At 33.8% G+C, this 21,232-nt stretch overlaps 1 protein-coding gene and 1 long non-coding RNA gene across 2 annotated transcripts in view; one reads left to right on the top strand and one right to left on the bottom strand.

The window, feature by feature from the left end:
* MAP4K5 (mitogen-activated protein kinase kinase kinase kinase 5) overlaps nucleotides 1-21,232 on the top strand; it is a 113,264-nt gene that overhangs the window by 5,773 nt on the left and 86,259 nt on the right. Inside the window, exon 3 of the mRNA XM_072963043.1 lies at nucleotides 16,291-16,348. Within this exon, the coding sequence (XP_072819144.1) occupies nucleotides 16,291-16,348 (58 nt within the window). The remainder of the gene's footprint in view (nucleotides 1-16,290; nucleotides 16,349-21,232) is intronic.
* Nucleotides 13,664-14,149, bottom strand: LOC140697125 (uncharacterized). The gene is made up of 2 exons (XR_012073952.1): nucleotides 14,027-14,149; nucleotides 13,664-13,795 (listed from the first exon to the last, which is right to left on the bottom strand). It is a non-coding gene; the product is annotated as an uncharacterized lncRNA (long non-coding RNA).

Raw genomic sequence — 21,232 nt, 5'->3', positions numbered from 1 at the left:
CCCAGGAGAGTACATTTGTAGGCAAGCTGAGGAAAGGCAGTAGTTTTATAGTACTAACAGGACAATGATATATTGAAGGTGTTTGAGAAGAAACAAAAAGGTATGAGGAAGTTCCTTCTGTAGAAATCAAGAGTTTCGAGAGCACATCTCTATCATTTCCTGCATCCATTTTTTTCCTTCTACTCTAACTGCAGTGAGGAAAATGTTCTTATCTTTCCAAAAATACAAATCCAAAGTTTTGTGTCATTCTCATTTATTCTTCTTGTCTATAGAATAAAGTCTTAGAATAATATGCCTTTTAAGGCCCTGCAGATCCTAACACTAGCCATCCTGAATTCCTTCAGTTCTTTATATGTGCTCTCTGTCCTTTACATTTTTGCAGGTACTATTTCCTTTTCCAAGAGCACTCTTCCTCTTTCATCTATCGTCTCCTCTTTGCATTTCTGTTTAAACATTGTGTTTTCAGGGAGGCCTTTTCTGTCCCTTAGATAAGGTCATATCTGTCTGCTGTTTGACTTCTTACATGATGCTTATCACTTGTCACTCATCATTGTTGCAGTCAGTGTTCCTCCTTTGCTCAGACTGCAAGACCAGGAACTTGTGTTTACCACTAAATCAACTAGCTTAGCATAGTGCCTAGCACGTAGTAAGTGTTCAATGAAAATGTTTTGTAGGAATGAGCAACATAGTGGTCATGTAAGTAAGGAGTCAAAAGGGTTTGTTAAGAGCTAAAGAATTTAGGTGTGAATGATCAGTAAGGAAATGGGGGAATGTAGACCACTTTTTGAAGCAGCTTAACTATGAAGAGAAAAAGAAATGAGACACAGATGTTTCTTCCACTGTTTCTGACTTTTTCTTTCAGTGAGAATGATTATAATTTTTCAGTTATTATTCTTTAAAGTTGACTTATAACCCAGACCAGAAGTGTTGCTGAGTGTAGAGAAGGAATTCTACAGAGAAGGAATTCAAGACAAAGAATTTGGGAGGAATTGAAAATTTAGAAAGATTAAATGCAAAAATTTAGGTTAGATTATTAGGGACCAAACTAGGTAATAAACTGAAAACCTCCCCCCTCCCTTTCCTCATCCTTCATCTTTCCCTCTCTTCTCTGAAATAGAACCTCCATTGATTTCCAGTCCCAGTTGTTCCCCTGTGAGTATGGTTAGGATGAGGCACGTTAATGGATGGGGAGCTGGGATGGAGCTGGGGGATGATAGGGTGGAAAGGAGTATTCAACCAATACTTATAGAGGGCCTCTTCTGTGCCAAGCACTGTTCTGGGGTCTTGGAATACACCAGTAAACAAAGTAGACAAAGATTCTTGCCTTCATGGAACTTACATTCTTGAGGGAATAAACCACAAACGTAATAAGTAAGGTGTATGATATGTTAGAAGGTGATTAAAGATATAGAAAGAAGAAAAAACTGAACCAGTTAAGGAGTTCAGGATGGCCAGGATGGGATGGGGAAGGTTAAGGAATTACATTAGGATAGACAGGGTATTAGGCCTCAAGTAGATTTCAGCAAAGACTTGAAGCCAGTGAGGAGTTCGCCAAGCGGATATCTGGGTAATGAGAGGAAATCTTAAATATCTCTCTGTCTTACTGAATCACCTGAACCCATCTCTATAGCTGAATTGTAAACTTCAGGTTAAGAATTAGAACTGAGGTACAGTTATTGCAGTCATCACATCTCATTGGCTGGTGCAGGAGTATAAGTCATTGTGATTTTAATTAAGTTAAATTCAGCAGTTGTATGTAAGTACCATTTCTTTGTCATTTTTTAATAGCACGGTTTTGCGAAAAAAAGCTGCTTCTACTATATCGTTCTCCACCAGGGTTCTCTAATGTTTAAATGCTAATAAAATAGACATGCCTAATGGCCACATATCTGAAGGTGATAGATGGAGGATGGACGTTTATTTTGCTTGTTACTTCTCTGACACTTGGTATCAAAACCTCATCTACTTTTTTTCCTTCTTTTTTTTTGATAGTAACACAATTTGTGTGAATGTATACTATCCTTTCTGTGTCCTGGTAGTCTGACATGAGAGACTATTGGGTTATCATGTTAGAGTGAGAGAGTGAATAACTTGCCAGCATAGGTTAAGGGCAGGAAATAAGAATCCTATTTAAAATTACATTTTTTATTAAGCTAGTGAGTATCTTACTAAAGTTAGTTAATTAGATGTTATGTTAAATACTGTGCAAGTTTACTGTGAAAATAAAACGTTTTATTAGGGTGAAGTGTACTGTTACAGATGTTTACTGTTTTATAAGTCATCTTGTTAAATTCTTACTTTGTATTTATTTTTCTTACTGTGTAGAAGTAGGCTTATGTTATGACTGCCTAAAAAAAGAAGATGGTTCTGATGGTGGGTTTGAAGCTCTGGGTCATGGTTAGAGGCAAATTATTTTAAAACTCCTTTCTACTTTCATAGAAATGTTGCAAAAACTATGAAAGAAGTTTTTAAAATACTTTTAACTTTGTGAAAATAGACATAAAACAATGTTATAACTGGTGCAAGTATATAAATTCTAGTTCCAAAATTGACTTTTAGGTACAACCTCTGCCTTAGGGTTATAATGCATCTAGTATTCTTGTTATTTTTATTTTCATAGGCTCAGCATTTTTACTTTAACAATCATTTCCAGTGTTTTTGATGAGGACAAATGGAGTAGAATGCAGATTGACTTTGACTTCTTATTTTAGTTTTCCTTTCAGAATTTATAAAAGTTTCACCCCAACCTTCATTTTTTTAAATTTAAAAATTTATTTTTTTATTTTTAGTTGAAATAGAGTTGATTTACAATGTTGTATTAGTTTTTGGTGTACAGATTGGTGATTCAGTCACCTGTATACACACACATTTTTTTTTCATATTCTTTTTCATTATAGGTTATTATAAGTTATTGAATATATTTCCCTGTGCTGTATAGTAGGACCTTGTTGTTTATTCTGTATATAATAGTTGGTATCTGCTAATCCCAAACTCCCAATTTATCTCCCTCTCCTTACCCTTCAGTAACCATAAGTTTGTTCTCTATGTCTGTGAGTCTGTTCCTGTTTTGTAAATAAGTTCATTTCTGTCTTTTATTTTGGATTCCACATAGAATTGATATCATATGACAGTTGTCTTTCTCTGACTTACTTCACTTAGGTCCATCCATGTTGCTGCAGATGACATTATTTCATTCTTTTTATTGCTGAGTAGTATTCCATTGTGTATATATACCACATCTTTATCTACTCATTTGTTTTTTTTTAATTTTTTTAACATTTTTTATTGATTTATAATCATTTTACAATGTTGTGTCAAATTCCAGTGTTCAGCACAATTTTTCAGTCATTCATGGACATATACACAGTCATTGTCACATTTTTTTCTCTGTGAGTTATCATGACATTTTGTGTATATTTCCCTGTGCTATACAGTGTAATCTTGTTTATCTATTCTACAATTTTGAAATCCCAGTCTATCCCTTCTCACCCTCCACCCCTATCTACTCATTTGTTGATGGATGTTGAGGTTGCTTCCATATCTTGGCTGTTGTAAATAGTGCTACTGTGAACATTATGGTGCACGTTATCTTTTCAATTTAGAGTTTTCTCCAGATATTTGCACAGGAGTGGGATTGCTGAATCATATGGTAAGCCTATTTTTAGTTTTTTAAGCAGTCACCATACTGTTTTTCATAATGGCTGCACCAAATTACATTCCATACCAACCTTTTCTCTGTACCCTCTCCAGCATTTATCGTTTATGGACTTTTAAATGATGGCCATTCTTACCGGTGTGAGGAGATACTTCATGGTAGTTTTGATTTGCATTTCTCTGATAATTAGCAATATTGAGCATCTTTTCATGTGCCTATTGGCTGTGTGTTTATCTTCATTGGAGAAATGTCTGTTCCGATCTTCTGCCGATTTTTGGATTGATTTTTTTTTGTTTTTGTTTTTGTTTTTGTTTTGTCATTGAGTTATATGAGTTGTTCGTATATTCTGGAAGTTAGGGCCTTGTCAGTCACATCATTTGCAAAGATTTTCTCCCAGTCTATACATTGTCGTTTTGTTTTGTTTATTGTTTCCTTTGCTTTGCAAATGCTTGTAAGTTTAATTTTGTTTATTTCATTTTTATTTCTATTGACTGCCCTAGGAGAACATTGCTACAATTTATGTCAGAGAATGTTTTGCCTATGTTTCCTTCTAGGAGATTTATGGTGTTCTGTCTTAGGTTTAAGTATTTAAGCCACTTTAAGTTTATTTTTGTGTATGGTGTGAGGGTATGTAGATGATTTACATCACTCTAACCTTTAAATTGTGGTTTCAGACCAAATACACAGGAAGAGAAACATGAAGCTTATTAACAAGTGATACTTGTCTTTTCAGGGCTTTGTTGCCAATTTAAGAGCTTAGTTCTGGATCAGATAAATTGGAGCAGGCAATTTCACTTTGCTGCATTGGACTGTTTTGAGTATTTGTACGCGTTTGAGTGTCATTAGAGAAGGCTATTGCTTTCCAATTATGTCAAGTACTGCTTAGGTTAGAGAGGGTAGACAACTCTCTGAAAAAGGCAAGATGAATTGAGGTCTAATGTAGCTCTGTTTCTGTTAAATGTCATAATCCCCCACTGAGATTTTGAGTAGTTGATATGGGAAGCCAGGCTGATAGCCCAGTCTATCCTTGGAGGTGTTGGACCCATGAGTCATACCTTCTAACATCTTTATAAAAATGAAATCCGATTAAAATGACTAACACTGACTAATGTTTGTTTAGCTCTTTCACAATCAGTATATTATTTGTTTCTCACAATAATCCTAGGAGGTAGATGGGACAGATGTATTACCATCTCCAGTTTACCCAAAAAGAAACCTACTGTTTGCTCTAGATCTTACCGTTAGTAGGTGGCATTGTGAGGACATGACTCCAGATCTTCTGACTCTATAATCTTTGTTGTTTCTACTATACCAAGCTGCCTTGGAACTGCATCTTTTAATTCATTGCTGTATACGTAGCCCTTAACACATTGCCTAGCACATAATAAATTCTATACCAATTATGGGCAGATGGTCAGATGAAACTTTGCTGCCTAACCCCTCTGCTGAGAGGTGGGGGTTTTTTTGGACTGATTCGAATATACATATAAGCTTCAGGTCTCAGCACCAATTTTCAGAAGCACTTTTTCCTGGTTACCCCACTGGTTGTTACTCTTACCCTTATATTTTCCAAATTGGAGCCCAGGCTTGGTTTGCTTTTACTGTGGAGATGAATTTAGCTCATAGCCACTCTACAATGTTAATAACTAAAAAGAGAAACTGTCCTTTTTCTTGGTTGTTAGACACCCCTCCTGATGTGCCTTCTCTTATGCTCATTTTGTTGGAACTTTAGACTTACTGTTACCTAGATTAATCGTGTCCAATAGACTAGAGTTGGTAATGTTATTACAAGTTAAAATAAACAAAATGCTAATCATTACAAGCAGTAGAATAGCCTGCCTTCTGTAGCATTAGCTGGTTACATCTGTTTGCCTCTTTCTAACTTAAGCCACATCTTGAGAAGGATGTTTTGTGAACCAGTGTGTTACTTCTCACACACATGCACCCTCTTTTTCAGGTGCACTATGCCTTCTTGCCCTTCTTTTTTAACCCTTCCTTTTATCAATATCAAGAAGAATCAAATGTGAGCATGACAGTATATTTTAATAGATATAACTTGCAATAAATTATTAACAACTTCTGCATTTTAAGGTTTTTAGCCCCTAATTGTAATTGACAGTGGAGATGCTTGGGTCCCTTACCACTTTTTTTTTTCCCCCGGAATAATTTCTTATTCTTTCTGTAGATCCATGGGTAGGACTTGCCTTCCTATTTGTGTCTCTCTCTTCCTTGCCTCAGAATAGATAGCCTTCTTTCCTACCTTTAAAAAAAAAAAAGTGTAAGTAATATGTGTTCATTTTAGAAAACTGTGACATAGGAATAAATGAAAAATTACATGTACGTCCTTTATCGAAAGATAAATATTGTATATGTTTCTAGACTTTTTAAAAGTCATAATAATACATGCACATCATAATATATATTATATATAAGCATATATAAGCACAGTATATATAGTATATATATATAGCATATATATTTGATAATGTATGTTTTTCATATAACAGTATGTCACAACCAGCTTTTCATGTCAGTGAATATACACATTTAATATTTGTGTATTATTTCCTTGTATCATTGTCCAATTTTTAACTCATTATTTTTGAACAAGCACATTGTCTCCAGTATTTCCCTATGTGTCCTGAAGGTATATCTCATATGGACAGATTTGGGGTCACTCTAACAGGCAGGCCTTGGGCTTAATAGTGGGGCAAACACTACAGTACAGCCTCCTTCCATGGAAGAGAGAGCACCTGTCTACACCTGGGCAACTGTGTGGAAGGCAGCGTGGGAAGAACTTGCGCCACCAAAATTAAGGAATTTGGGAGGTGGCTGGAACCTCTTACACAGTACATATATCCCTACCCTATCCTTGACAATGGGCCCTTTAACTTGTTTAAATAATAAGGACCTAGTATGTTTAGAAGCGGTAGATTTGCTTTTACTTTTAAAGTGCTGTAGAAAACTTTTCTGTATTGATCTAAAATCTGTCCCACGGAAACTAAAACAGGACAGGTAAATCTTTGTAATTCTTTGTTGACACACCAATTCTACCCTCATACCTAAAGTACTGGACACATAAGGGGCGCTCAGTGAATACATGTTAAAATAATGAATGATTAATCTTCATTTTAAATTTTCATATGGAGGATATGCTATAAGTGACTCCCCCCTTACTATATTTTGTTCACATAAAATTGATAATCTTATTGGAAGTGGTTTCCTTGAAATCTACATAACCTATACACTATGTAATGTGTGTTTATAACCTCCTCTTTTCCCAGAAAGATTTATAATAAAAGTGAAATGAAGCTCTTTACTTTGCCCTTATCACAGGAAAAGGTACTGCATTCTGTTTTGAATATAACACTTTTCAACGTTTGTTTTTAAATTTTAAAAATATCATAACTTTATAGAAATTTGAAGAAAAGTCACCTATAATGTGAATTTTGTAATGAATCTAAAATTTTAACTACTATTAATTTTGTTGGATATCAAACTTTGAGCATATAGTCAAAGTACATAGTAACCAGAATGGTACTAAGTGTCTGGAATCTGTATATGGCATGTTGAAGAAATTAGCATATATCATCCATACATAGAAGGGAGCTTTTATATTTTTATCTGAGCAGGGTTAAAATTAGAACTAGGCCTTCTGACTGCCATGGGTACTCAATACATACTTACTGAATAAATCAATGAATTTAGGTATCTGAAATTTGTCATGGGAGGAGTAGTCTAAATCAGTGTTACCTCACAGACCGAAATTGGGACCACTGAAGAGAAATTATAGGAAAGTAGATTTTGCTTATCATAAAAATTCTTCATACAACCAAAATTATCCTAAAAATGAATGTATTGGGTTGACCAAATGACTTCCATAGACTAAGTAGAAGAGAATTAATTACTTTTTAGAAAGAAAAGTGAATTAGATGATTTCTAAAAGTTCTTCCAAACTGAGATTCTAATAGAAGAGTATCTTTGGAGTAGTTATAGTTTCAGTTTTGTCTGTTTTCTTTCTTCTTTCCTTCCCACCTACCTATTTACTTATTTTTATTGAGGTATGATTGACTTACAATATTATATTAATTTCAGATGCACAGCAGAGTGATTTAGTTTTTTTATACGTTATAAAATGATCACAATGATAAGTCGAGTTACCATTTGTCACCATACAAATTTATTATACTATTACTGACTCTGTTCCCTGTGCTGTACATTACATTGCCATGACTTTTTTATGATCAGAAGTTTGTACCTCTTAATCTCTCTCACTTGTTTTACTTATTCCTCAACCCTCTCCCCTCTGGCAACCACTAGTTAGTTCTCTGATCTATGAGTCTATTTCTGTTTGGTTTTTGTTTTTTAGATTCCTCATATAAAGTGAAACCATACAGTATTTGTCTTTGTCTGACTTCCTTCACTTAGCATAATACCCACAAGGTCCATTCATGTCACAAATGGCAAGGTTTCATTTTTTATGGCTGAGTAATATTCACACACATACACATCCTGTCTTCTTTATCTAGTCATCTATTGATAGACATTTGGGCTGCTTCCATATCTTTACTTTTGTAAGTAAATCTGCAGTAAACAGTGACATGCATGTATCTTTTCAAACTGGTATTTTGGTTGCTTCACTTAGATACCCAGAAGTAAAATTGCTGGATCATATGGCAGTTCTATTTTTGATTTTTTGAGGAACCTCAACTGTTTTCCATAGTGGCTGCACCAATTTCCATCCCACCAGCAGTGCATGACGGTTTCCTTTTCTCCACATCCTTGCCAACACTTGTTATTTGTTGTCTTTTTGATGATAGCCATTCTGACAGGTGTGACATTGGGGTTTTGATTTGCATTGCCCTGATGATTAGTGGTGTTGAACATCTTTTCATATGCCTGTTGGCCATCTGTATGTCTTTGGAAAAATGTCTGTTCATATCCTTTGCCCATTTTTCAATTGGTTTTTTTTTTTTTTTGATGTTGAGTTGTATGAGTTCTTTATAGATTTTGGGTATTAACCCTTTATGGGATATATATTTTTTTGCAAATACTTCTCCCATTCTATAGGCAGCATTTTTGTTTTGTTGTAAAACAAAGCCTTTAAGTTTGACGTAGCCCTATTTATTTTTTCCCCTTGCTTGAGGAGATATATTCAAAAAATATTACTAAGACCAATGTCAGAATGCACTACCTATGTTTCAGGAGTTTTATGGTTTCAGGTCTTACATTTAAGTCTTTTATCCATTTTGAGTTTAAGATATATGTGTATGGTGTGAGAAAGCAGTCTAGTTTGATTCTTTTGCATGTAGCTGTCCAATTTTACAAGTACCATTTCTGGAAGAGGCTATCTTTTCCCCGTTGTATATCCTTGCCTACTTTGCCATAGATTAATTGATCACGTAAGAGTGGGCTTATTTCTGGCCTCTCTATTCTATTCCATTGACTTATGGGTCTGTTTTTGTGCCAGTACCACACCGTTTTGATTACTGTAGTTTTATAGTATAAATAAATTAAGGAGTGTGATACCTGCAGCTTTGTTTTTCTTTCTCATGATTGTTTTGGTTATTTGGAATGTTTTGTGTTTCTATATAAATTCCAGAATTATTTGTTCTAGTTCCATCAAAAATGCCATTGGTGTTTTGACGAGATTGCATTGACTCTGTAGATTGCCATGGGTAGTATGGCCATTTTAACAATATTAATGTATCCAATTCATGAACCTGGTATATCTTACCATTTGTTTGTGTCGTCTTCAGTTTCTTTCATCAGTGTCTTACAGTTTTCTTACTACAGGTCTTTTACCTCCTTGGTTAGAATTACTCCTAAGTATTTTATTCTTTTTGATGCAATTATAAATGGAATTGTTTTCTTAATTTCTCTTTCTGATAGTTAATTGTTAGTGTATAGAAACACAATAGATTGCAAAACAATCTTGAAAAAGAAGAACAAAGCTGAAGGTATCATGCTCCCTAATATCAAACTATACTATAAAGCTAGAGTAATATATTAATTTGTATCCTGCAGCCTTACTGAATTCATTTATTAGTTTTAATAGTTTTTTGGTGACATCATAAGGATTTTATCTATATAATATGTCATTTACAAACAGTGACAGTTTTACTTCTTCTTTTCCATTTTGGATTCTTTTTATTTATTTTTCTTGTCTGATAGCTGGGGTTAGGACTTCCAAATTGTGTTGAATATAAGTGGCAAGAGTGAGCACCCTTGTCATGTTCCTGATTTTAGAGGAAATGCTTTTAGCTGTCAAATATGACATTGACTGTAGATTTGTAATATATGGCTTCTATTGTGTTAAGATATGTTCTCTTTATACCCACTTTCTGGAGAGTTTTTAATCATAAATGGATGTTGAACTTTGTCTGAAGCTTTTTCTGCATCTGTTGAGATGATCGTATGATTTTTGTTCTTCAGTTTTTTAATGTGGTGTATCACATTGATTGAGTTGCAGATATTGAACCATCCTTACGTTCCTGGGATAAATCTCACTTGGTCATGGTGTATGATCCTTTTAATGTATTGTTAAATTCAGTTTGTTCATATTTTGTTGAGGAATTCTGCATCTGTTCATCTTTTATTTTCTTTTTTTGTGATGTCTTGTCAGGTTTTGGATCAGGATGTTGCTGGCCTCATAGAATCAGCTCAGAAGTGTTCCTTCCTCTTCCATTTTTTTTGGAATAATTTGAGAAGGATAGGTGTTAACTCTTTAAATGTTCACCTTTCAAGCTGTCTGGTCTTAGACTTTTGTTTGTTGGAAATTTTTTTTTTATTGATTTAATTTCATTACTGGTCATTGATCTTTTCATATTTTCTAGGTTCCATAGAAACCTAAAATTTAAATATGTTCAAATCTGAGCTCCTCCTCTGTGTTCCTTCACTGTCCTCCCCCTCCACTGATAAAATATGTCTATCTTCCTATGTTTGTGTTTGTGATCTTAGTGAATGGGATTGCATTGTCTACTCACTTGTGCAATCCAGAAATTAGGGGTTATCCTTGACATGCTATTTCTTTGCATTTCACATTAAATAGTTTGCCAATTCCTATTGGAGACAGGCTTGGACTTGAGCATAGCAGAGGAGATAGAGGGAAGTTAATGGAATTGCTTTGTATTTTTAAGCCATCACTATTTGCTGAGAGATCAGATGGGAAGAATGTGAAGGAAAGAATTCTTATGAAGAATGACCTAGGGTTTTGTACTTAAGCAGTAACTGGCTGCAGTAAATTTTATTTAGATTGGGAATATTTGAGGATGAATGGATTTGTGGAGCAGGGATAAATGAGTGTTCTGTGTTAGGCATATTAGGGTTGACATGCCTGTTAGGCTTCCATGGATTTAGGAGTCTGGAGCTAAGGGAGGAGAGGTTTGTTATGTTAAAGCCATAAGACTACATAGGAGAATGTTATATAAAGAAATGGTTAACTTCCATTTTAGTATAGGTAACAGAGGAGTGAGTAACAAAGAGGCTTAGGCATGACTGAAGATTTTAAGAGAGAGGTATAAAATATTCCTTATAAAGAGTAGGAAATCAAACCTAGTGGAGAAGTTGTAGTTTGAGGTTTGTGTTATGATTTGAAAATAAGACCAGTTCATGTGTTTTTTATAATTTTTTCCCCAGTAACATTTAGTTATGAATATCAGTATGGAATTAGTGGATAATTGAGTTTAATCAGATTAGGATTTTGCTAGGCTAGTATGATAGAGGATAAGAGGAGAAAGGAAGTTAAGGATGTTTTCAAGGGAGTGACTATAAATAGTGGTGGATGATGGAACCCTAATAGCTAAGGGAAGATGTGCGGAATTGAGAGACATAATTAGTAGTTGTATGGGAATGCACTGGGTTGATAAGGTGGAAGAATTACTGGAATGGGACAACTAGAGTAAGTGAGCTGAAAAGATAGGTTGTGATCAGGAATTGAGATGTTTGAAATTAGGGTTCAGATAGAAGGCTAAAGAATGAAAAGTCAGAGTAGATCTGGATATTGAAGCCTCTAAGAATGGTGCCTAGGAAGGGGGTAGAGAGGAACACCGTGAGCCAGGAGCCATAACATCTTAAATGAACAAGAAGAGGTGACCAAGAAGTAGGTAGATGATAGCTACAATAGGGTAGTACGTAATACAGTCTGACTTGAGCTTCAGAAGAATCGTATTTCACCATCGTCTCTTTACACTCTTATGTTTCCTTAGTGCAAGATCATTTTACTTCTTTGAAATGACCATGTTTTCTCCTATCTTTACACTTTTGCCTGGAATTCTGCTATAATTCCTTACCCACCCCTCTCCTCCCAGGAAAGGCTCTCATCAGATCCCAATGTAGATTTACTTTTTCCTGGAAGCTTTCTCCAACCAGCTTTGACTTGGCTTAGAACCCTCCTGTGTTGTCTTGTGTCACCTTTGAGAGCATTTCTCACATTGTTGTATTTACTATTCACTTACATGTCTCTCCACTGATAAAAGCTGAAGACAGGACTGTTTTGTTTCATTCCATCCCCAGTATCAATAACAGTACCTGGCACATATTTATTAAATAGTAATATTTAGTATTCATTAATGTTTATTGAATTAGTGAACCAGTCAAACAGTTCCACAAACATTCCATTGTCAAATATTGAGAAATCTGGATTTTCTGTTGTCATGTTAAAGAATATTTTTGGAGGAAGGGAGCATATTTGAAATTCATGCCCTCAGTTGGCTTCATGGAAAAGTTTTGTAACCCTAAAAAATGCTGGAGGTTAACTGGGTTTAGGATGAGGGGCTTTAATGTGAAAAACAGTGAAGTGGAACACAAGAGCTGATCTCATTTATCTTCATGGTGACCATCTTGGTTGCCATAACTATTTTTAGATGACTATCAATACTTGCCAGTTTTATTTTTTTACCCCAATTCAAAAAAAAAAAAATTGTCCTCTGGCTTCCTCAGTACTGAGACATACTGTGCTTTAAATCCTATCTTCCTGTTCTCTGTTGATAACTCAAGACTTTTCCTTTAATTATTTCTTAGTCACATTAAAATTTTTACACATGGGAAAGTTCATGGCCTATAAAACTGGCAGCTTCATAATAGTGTTGAAATAGAAACGGCTTAGGAAGATAAGCATCTTTAATTTTTTTCTTGGTAAAAGTGGAAATTTAACTTTTTTACTATGAATTAAAAATCTAAGACTGGCGAGTTTGAATAAAATACTTCCTTGGTAGCAAATTGACTTGGAAATATTAAGAGATACAGTAAATACCTTGGCAACGAAAATAGAAACTTAAGTGGGAAAGCTCTTTTATATATTTTATAGTGACGTTGATCCTATTTATTATTAGTTTACTTTTTCCACCCAGTAATTTTAATTCTTGATTAATAAAGAGTTAAGAGATAACCTATAGTATAATATTTTATTAGACTTCTGGGTGTTTAGTATATCCTTAAGTCTGAATATTAGTGTATAATAATAACAAACTAAATGAGTAGGAGTCATATACTTAGATCCTTTTGTAGAGGTGCTGTGGCATTTCTGTTAGTTCCTTTTATTAACATAATGCAGGATCTTCAAATTCTTTTGTGTTAAAATTAAAAACGAAAATGCTTGAGAATATCACACTTAATTTGTTGAAAGGAAATGTTGGGTTTCAGAAACCAGTGCTATGTATGACTCCACTGGATTATAGTGTGAAATTGTGTAGTTAAATTTCTGAAAGATCTCTTTAGTAAATTGAATCTGTAAAGTCTCTGTTTAGAAGATCTTTTTTTCTGAAAGCCTCTATGCCTTTCATTATAAAAGAGCCTGGTACTGCTTTCTGTTTTAAAATTCCAGCTGGAAAATTACAGAGTATGAACATTTACCCATCAGTTCTGCATTTGGAGAGAGAAGAAATATGTCTTCAAAATGGAGACTTAACACTTAAGTATTTATCCTATCAGTGGGAGTTATACCTCATATTCTTTACTTTTCATTTCTATAACGACATAGAATATATTTTGGCTTCTGCATGCTGTAGCTGAATTTTAAAATGCCATCTTTATTTTATGTGGTTCTGTGATTGTTCAAACCTTCCAATGATCTGTTTCTTTCTGAGCCTCTGAGAATGTCTAAAACAAGGCATTCTTGGTTCTTGCCTCTTCATTTTGGTTCTGTTAAATTGAAATACAACATATTAGTGTTGATTCTAATCATAAAAATTGACTTAGTGTGTCTAAAAGTACTGATATACTTAAATTTTAATTTTGTATATATTCTTTTAAAAATAATAGATTTAATTTTAGTACTATTTTAGATTGATAGAATAACTGAGCAGATATATAGAGTTACATTCATCCACACCCTACCCACCCATGCAGTTTCCCCTTTTATTAACATCTTACATTAAGTTTGGTATATTTATTACAATTATTGAACCAATGTAGATATTTTATTATAGTCCATATTTACAGGAAGGTTCACTCTTTGTAAACAGTTCTGTGGATTTTGACAGATGCATAGTGACATCCACCAATATAGTTTTATACAGAATTGTTTCATTATCCTAAAAATTCCCCGTGCTTCACCTATTCAGCACTCTTCCCCATACCCCTGGCAACCATTGTTGTTTTTACTTTCTATGGTTTTGCCTTTTCTGGAATGTCAGAATGTTATATAGTTGGACTTACACAGTATGTAGCTTTTCCATGCTGACTTCTTCACATAGCAATAGGCATTTAAGGTTTCTCCATGTGTTTTCATGGCTGGATGGCTCATTTCTTTTTATCGCTGAATAATATTCCACTGTATAGAAATAAATGCTGAAAGATCTTAGAAACTGGAAAAGACCTGAGGCAATTCTTCTGTCCAAGGGTGAGGAAGAGGAGAGGTTAGGAGTGGTGTGAGGCTTCTGGCTGACCTCTCCCCACTTCTGTAAATACATTTGCAGTTGAGGGAGGGGTAACCAGTAACCAGGGGTGGGGGGGTGTTAAAATACTTGTTTTCTCTTCCTGAAACTCCTCCTTACTCTACTTACGTGATTGATGAGGAAAATATGAACTTCTCATCACAAATATTTGAGACTGATGCTGTAGAAAATCCCTTTTTTCTTCTACCTTTCTGTTTGTGACTTTCCCTCTGTGTCCTTCTCCCCCATTCTATTCTTTTTCTTATACTCTATGTGTTATTTCTAAAAATAGCCCTTCTAAGCCTCTCTTCCCTACATTCTTTGTTATTCTTCTATTCCCTTCCCTTTTTCTTTTCCACTTTCTTCTTTCCTCTGGTAACATGACCTACTTAGCCTAGCAAAGTAAGTATAATCATACTTTTTCTGTTTCATCATATGCTCCTTATTTTTTATACCAAGTATGAAAATTCAAATCTAATATAGTGAGATGAAAGATGTTATAAATTACTAAATTGTATTTCCACATATGATGTACCACTGGGTACAGTGAGAATGAGCACTTATATTAGTGATGACAATATAATGTTTCAATGCTATTAGACTATTTTGGCAGTGTGTGTTGATGGCCTTATGTTCATATTTATACCCTTGACCTAATAATTTTATACCTTAGAATCCATTTGAAAGAAATAATCTTAAATAATGAAAAGACTGTGTGTAACATCCTTAATGTCTGGCAGTAAGGGAGAATGATTATATGAACTATTATATAGCCATTTAGAATTATGTATAGCACAGAGAAAGTACATAACTTTAAAAAAAAAAGAATAAAAATTTGTACCTCGAGTAGAACTTGGCAGACATAGTTTAAACATCCATAGTTGGTGAGAGTATAAATCACCATAATTTTCTTCAGAGCAATGTGGCAATATATCCGTTTAAAATCCACATATCTTTCAACCTAACAGTTATGCTTGTGGGTTCCCTTACTGATAAACTTTGATATGTGCTGAAATCTTTGCAGTGATAATCATTGCGCACTAATTATACTAAGTATGTCCATGATATTTTGTTAAGTAGTAAATAGTTTCTCTTCTAGGAATTTATTTGAAGGAAATAATCAAATAATCTATGGATATATATAAAGCTATGATATATATTTATATCCCTCCATTTATAATTCCAAAATAATTATAAAATCCTGAGTGTCCAAAAACAGCAGGTAAGTTAAATTAATTATATATACCACCAATGGAAAATTAGGCAGCATTGCAAATCATGTTGTAGAAGACTGTGATGGTACATCCTGTAAAACACATATGCAGTTGAGCACACATACACAGAGCAAGAAAGGAAATATGTATGCTAATTATTGACTTCTTTCCTCTGTATAGTAAGATACAGATAATTTGGTTTTTTATTTTCCTTTAAAGGCCTATAAAATATATAAAAACCAAGAGTTTTTCTTTGATTAAGAAAAGTCAGTATAAGAAAATACTTGGAGGAAGGACACCAAAATTTTAAACAATAGTTGACTTTCGATGGCAGGACTAAAGGTAATTTGTGTGTGTGTGCATTTTTTCTATATTTTTCTCTAGTGGGAAAATAAGTATACTCATTTCATTAGAAATAAAGATTCTGTTGATTTTCAGCTTTGATAAAAGCCTGATTGATAAGTAACTAATTAATTTTTGTTTTTACCAAGTAACTTTTATATAGTTGATAGACTTTTTAAAAATTATACTTTCATTTTTATTTTAGGCCAGAAATATACATACAGGAGAGTTGGCTGCAGTAAAAATTATCAAATTGGAGCCTGGTATGTATTAAAACTCTCAAGATAATTTTCGAAAACTTTTCTTGTGCAGTTTATAAGTGTGAAAGGAGTTTCCATATTTCCTTCCGTATTTCCCTTCTTCCAAAAGAGATCTTTTATTTTGTCAGGGCAGTGTATCTCCAATACAGTTGTATTTAAATTCCATTGGAGGTTGTTCATTAAGGATGAATTTGATGCAGTTTTGTTGCTAAATGAAGTTTGAAATATGCACATTCAGAAATTGAAAGACAACGATGCTAAAGTAAATTTCTTTTAAGATTATAGTGAACTACTTTAACTACAGTTTTAGCTTCTATGAGAATTTGATTAGTAAAGTATTGATTGATTTGGGGGGAATATTTGGTGAAAGTCAAGATAATTGTATTTTATATGTCAGCTGTTCCCTGGCTAATTGATAGAGGTTTAATAACTCTGGTCTTAGCCTAATGCTTATTTTTTTATACCTCTATCTATTGGAAGGCTGTTTGTTTTAAAATGTACTGAGTAATTTGCTTTGAAAATAAAGCTACTATATAAAACCTGAAGTGATTTTGTTATTTTGATAACCTAAAAGTTTCTAATGAGAGCAGTAGTAGCTTTCCTTTTTCTCTAATTTTTTTTAACTTTAGTGAAGTACACATAACATAAAATTTACCATTTAAACCATTTTCAAGTGTACAGTTCAGTGGTTTAAAATACGTTCATAATGTTGTGCTACTACCATCACCACCATTCACTCCAGAACTCTTTTCATCTTATAAAACTGAAACACTGTACCCATTAACGAATAAATTCCTGTTAGCCCCTTCCCCAGTCAATTCTACTTTTTTTTGTCTCTGTAAGTTTGAGTACTCTATATGTGGAATCATAACAGTATTTGTCTTTTTTGACTGGCTTGTTTTACTTAGCCAGGTGAAACAGTCCTCAGGGTTCAACCACGTTGTCACGTATTTCAGAGTTTTCTTCCTTTTCAAGGCTGAATAGCATTCCATTGTACATATATACCACATTTTACTTATCATTCATTCATCTGTTGATGGACACTTAGGTTGTTTCCACATTTTAGCTATCGAGAATAATGCTGCTGTGAACATAAGCATGTAAATATTTCAAGACCCTACTTTCAGTCTTTTCAGTATATACCCAGAGTTAGAATTGCTAGATATATAGTTTTTCTTTTGTTTTTTGGGTTTTTTTTGGAGTACCAGCATACTGTTTTCCACAATGGCTCTACAATTTTATATTCCTACTCATACTACAAGGGTTCCACTTTTTCCACATCCTTGCCAAGGGTTTTTTTCTGCTATATTTATTATAGCAGCCATCCTGATGGGTGAGAGGACGATTCTCATTGTAGGCTTTTTTTTTTTTTTTGCATTTCCTTATTGATTAGTATTGTTGAGCATCTTTTCATGTGCATATTGGCCATTTGTATATATGTTTTGGAGAAATGTCTGTTCAGTCCTTTGCCCGTTTTTGAATCAGGTTTGTTTTTTGTTGTTGAGTTTTGGGAGTTCTCTTTACATTCCGGACATCAATCCCTTATCAGAAAAATGATTTGTAAATATTTTCTGTCATTCTGTGGGTTGCCTTTTAATGTATTGATAGTGTCTTGGTGCACAAAACGTATACATTCTCATGAAGTCCAGTTTGTCTATTTTTTCTTTTGCTGCCTGTACCTTTAGTGTCATACCCAAGAAATCATTGGCAAATCCAATATCATGAAGCCTTAGCCCTCTGTTTTCTTCAAAAAGTTTTATAGTTTTAGGTCTTGATCCATTTTGAGTTAACTTTTATATATGGTGTTAGGTAAGTGTCCAACTTTTGCTTATGGATATCTGGTTTTCCTAGTATCTATTGTTGAAAAGACTGTCCTTTCCCTGTTGAATGGTCTTATTAGCACCCTTGTCAAAAATCATTTGACCCTATATGTGAAGGTTTATTTTTGGGCTCTCTATTATATTCCATTGGTCTATAAAGTGCCTGTGTCACACTATTTTGATTTTAGTAGCTTTGTAGTAAGTTTTGAAATCAGGAGGTTTGAGTCATCAGCTTTGTACTTCTTCAAGATTGTTTTGGCTAATCAAGGTCCCTTGAGATTCCATATAAATTTTATTATTAGTATTATTATTTTAATTGAAGTATTGTCAGTTACACTGTCAATCTCTGGTGTACAGCATGTCCCAGTCATATATATATATACATATATTTGTTCTCATAATCTTTTTCATTAATGGTTATTACAGGATACCAAATGTATTTCCCTGTGCTATACAGAAGAAATATGTTTTTTATCTATTTTTATATATAGTAGTTAATATTTGCAGATCTCGATCTCCCAAATTTATCCCTTCCTACTCCCTTTTCCCCTGGTAACCATAGGATTGTTTACTATGTCTGTAAGTCTTTTTCTTTTTTGTAGATGAGTTCATTAGTATCTTCTTTTTTCTTTTTTTAGATTCTACATATAAATGATATCATGTGGTATTTTCCTTTCTCTGGCTTACTTCACTTAGAATGATGATCTCCATGTCAGTCCATACTGCTGCAAATGGCATTATTTATTCTTTTTTATGACTCAGTAGTATTCCATTGTAGAAGTATACCATAACTTTTTTTTTTAATTGAAGTATATAGTTGGTTTACAACGTTGTATCAATATCTGGTGTACAGAGTAGTGTTTCAGTCATACATGTATATACATATATTCATTTTCATATTCTTTTTCATCTTAGATCACTATAAGATATTGAATATAGTTCCCTATCTTATACAATAGAAACTTGTTGTTTACATATTTTATATATAGTAGTTAGTATCTGCAAATCTCAACCTCCCAATTTATCTCTTCCCAGCCACTTCCCCCCGTGGTAACCATAAGTTTGTTTTCTATGTCTGTGAGTCTGTTTCTGTTTTGTAAATAAGTTCATTTGCCTTTTATTAGATTCCCCATATGAGTGATATCATATGGTATTTTTCTCTCTTTCTGGCTTACTTCACTTAGAATGACTATCTCCAGGTCCATCCATGTTGCTGCAAATGGCATTATTATATTCTTTTTATGGCTGAATAGTATTCCATTGTATACCACAACTTCTTTATCTATTCATCTATCAGTGGACATTTAGGTTGTTTCTGTATCTTCGCTATTATATATACTGCTGCTGTGAACATTGGAGTGCATGTATCTTTTTGAATGAGTTCTCTCCAGATATATGCCTAGGAGTGGGATTGCTAGATTATGTGGTAACTTTATTTTTAGTCTTTTGAAGAATCTGCATACTGTTTTCCATAATGGCTGCACCAAATTACATTGTAGGAGGGTTCCCTTTTATACACAGCCTCCACAGCATTTATCATTTGTGGACTTTTGAATGATGGCCATTCTGACTAGTGTGAGGTGATACTTCCCTGTAGTTTTGATTTGCATTTCTCTGATAATTAGCGACATTGAACATCTTTTCATGTGCCTGTTGGCCATTTGTGTGTCTCCATTGGAGAATTGCTTATTCAGTTCTTTTGCCCATTTTTGGATTTTTTTTTTTTAATTATTAAGTTGTATAAGCTGTTCTTATATTCTGAAAATTAAACCTTGGTCAGTCACATCATTTGCAAATATTTTCTCCTATTTCATAGGTTATTATTTTGTTTTGCTTATGGTTTCCTTTGCTGTGCAAAAGCTTGTAAGTTTACTTAGATCCCACTTGTTAATTTTTGCTTTTATTTCTTTTGCCTTGGTAGACTGCCCTAGGAGCATATTACTAAAATTTATGTCAGAGAATGTTTTGCCTATGTTTTCTTCTAGAAGGTTTATCATGTCTTGTCTTATGTTTAAGTCTTTAAGCCATTTTGAGTTAATTTTTGTGTATGGTGTGATGGAGTGTTCTAGCTTCATTGATTTACATGCTGCTGTGCAGTTTTCCCAATACCATTTGCTGAAGAGACTGTCTTTCCGCCATTGTATAGTTTTGCCTCCTTTGTTGAAGATTAATTAACTGTAGGTCTGTGGATATTTTTCTGGGCTCGCTATTCTGCTCTGTTGATCCATATGTCTGTTTTTGTGCCAATACCATGCTGTTTTGAGTACTGTAGCTCTGTAGTATTGTCTGAAGTCTGGGAGGGTTATTCCTCCAGCTTCATTCTTTTTCTTCAGTATTGCTTTGGAAATTCTGGGTCTTTTGTGATTCCATGTAAATTTTAGGATTATTTGTTGTAGTTCTGTGGAAAATATTCTGGGTAATTTGATAAGGATCGCATTAAATCTGTAGATTGCTTTGGGCAGTATGGCCATTTTAACAATACTGATTCTTCCAATACAAGAGCATGGGATATGTTTCCATTTCTGTAAATCATCTTTAATTTACTTAGTCATGTTTTGTAGTTCTCCATATAAATTTTAGACTGGGTTTTTCTATTTCTGAAAAAAATATCATTAGAATGAGAATTACTAATTTTTGACCAGGTGAGTAAATATGTGGTGATCTGTTCATTTGCTGCTTCATACAATTAGACATGTAGGGTAATTGTGTGACCATGATTATCCCAAACAATTTCTTAATTGGCACAGTTAAAATGTTTTTACACTTAAAATACAATATTTTGATCATTATGTGTAAGACTCTTAAGAGATATTATGAGGTAGCATATGTGGCAACACTTTAAAAATAAGCTTTCAGATATGGCACAGTATCCTTTTTTCCTGGATAATAGAAATTGTTATAATAATGCTATTTTAGAGTCCTTTTACTAAATTTCACCTAATAAATATAGAATGATCTCAAAATGTCATTAACATACATGTAAGGAATATAACAAAACTCTGCAAGCATTCACCCCTTCTAGAGTCACTTGAGCAAATATTCAAGTTATGTTCAAGGAACTTTATAG

This window comes from Vicugna pacos, chromosome 6, assembly GCF_048564905.1.
Source record: "Vicugna pacos chromosome 6, VicPac4, whole genome shotgun sequence".
NCBI classification, from domain to species: Eukaryota; Metazoa; Chordata; class Mammalia; order Artiodactyla; family Camelidae; genus Vicugna; species Vicugna pacos.
This window is presented reverse-complemented; position numbering and strand designations above follow the sequence as displayed.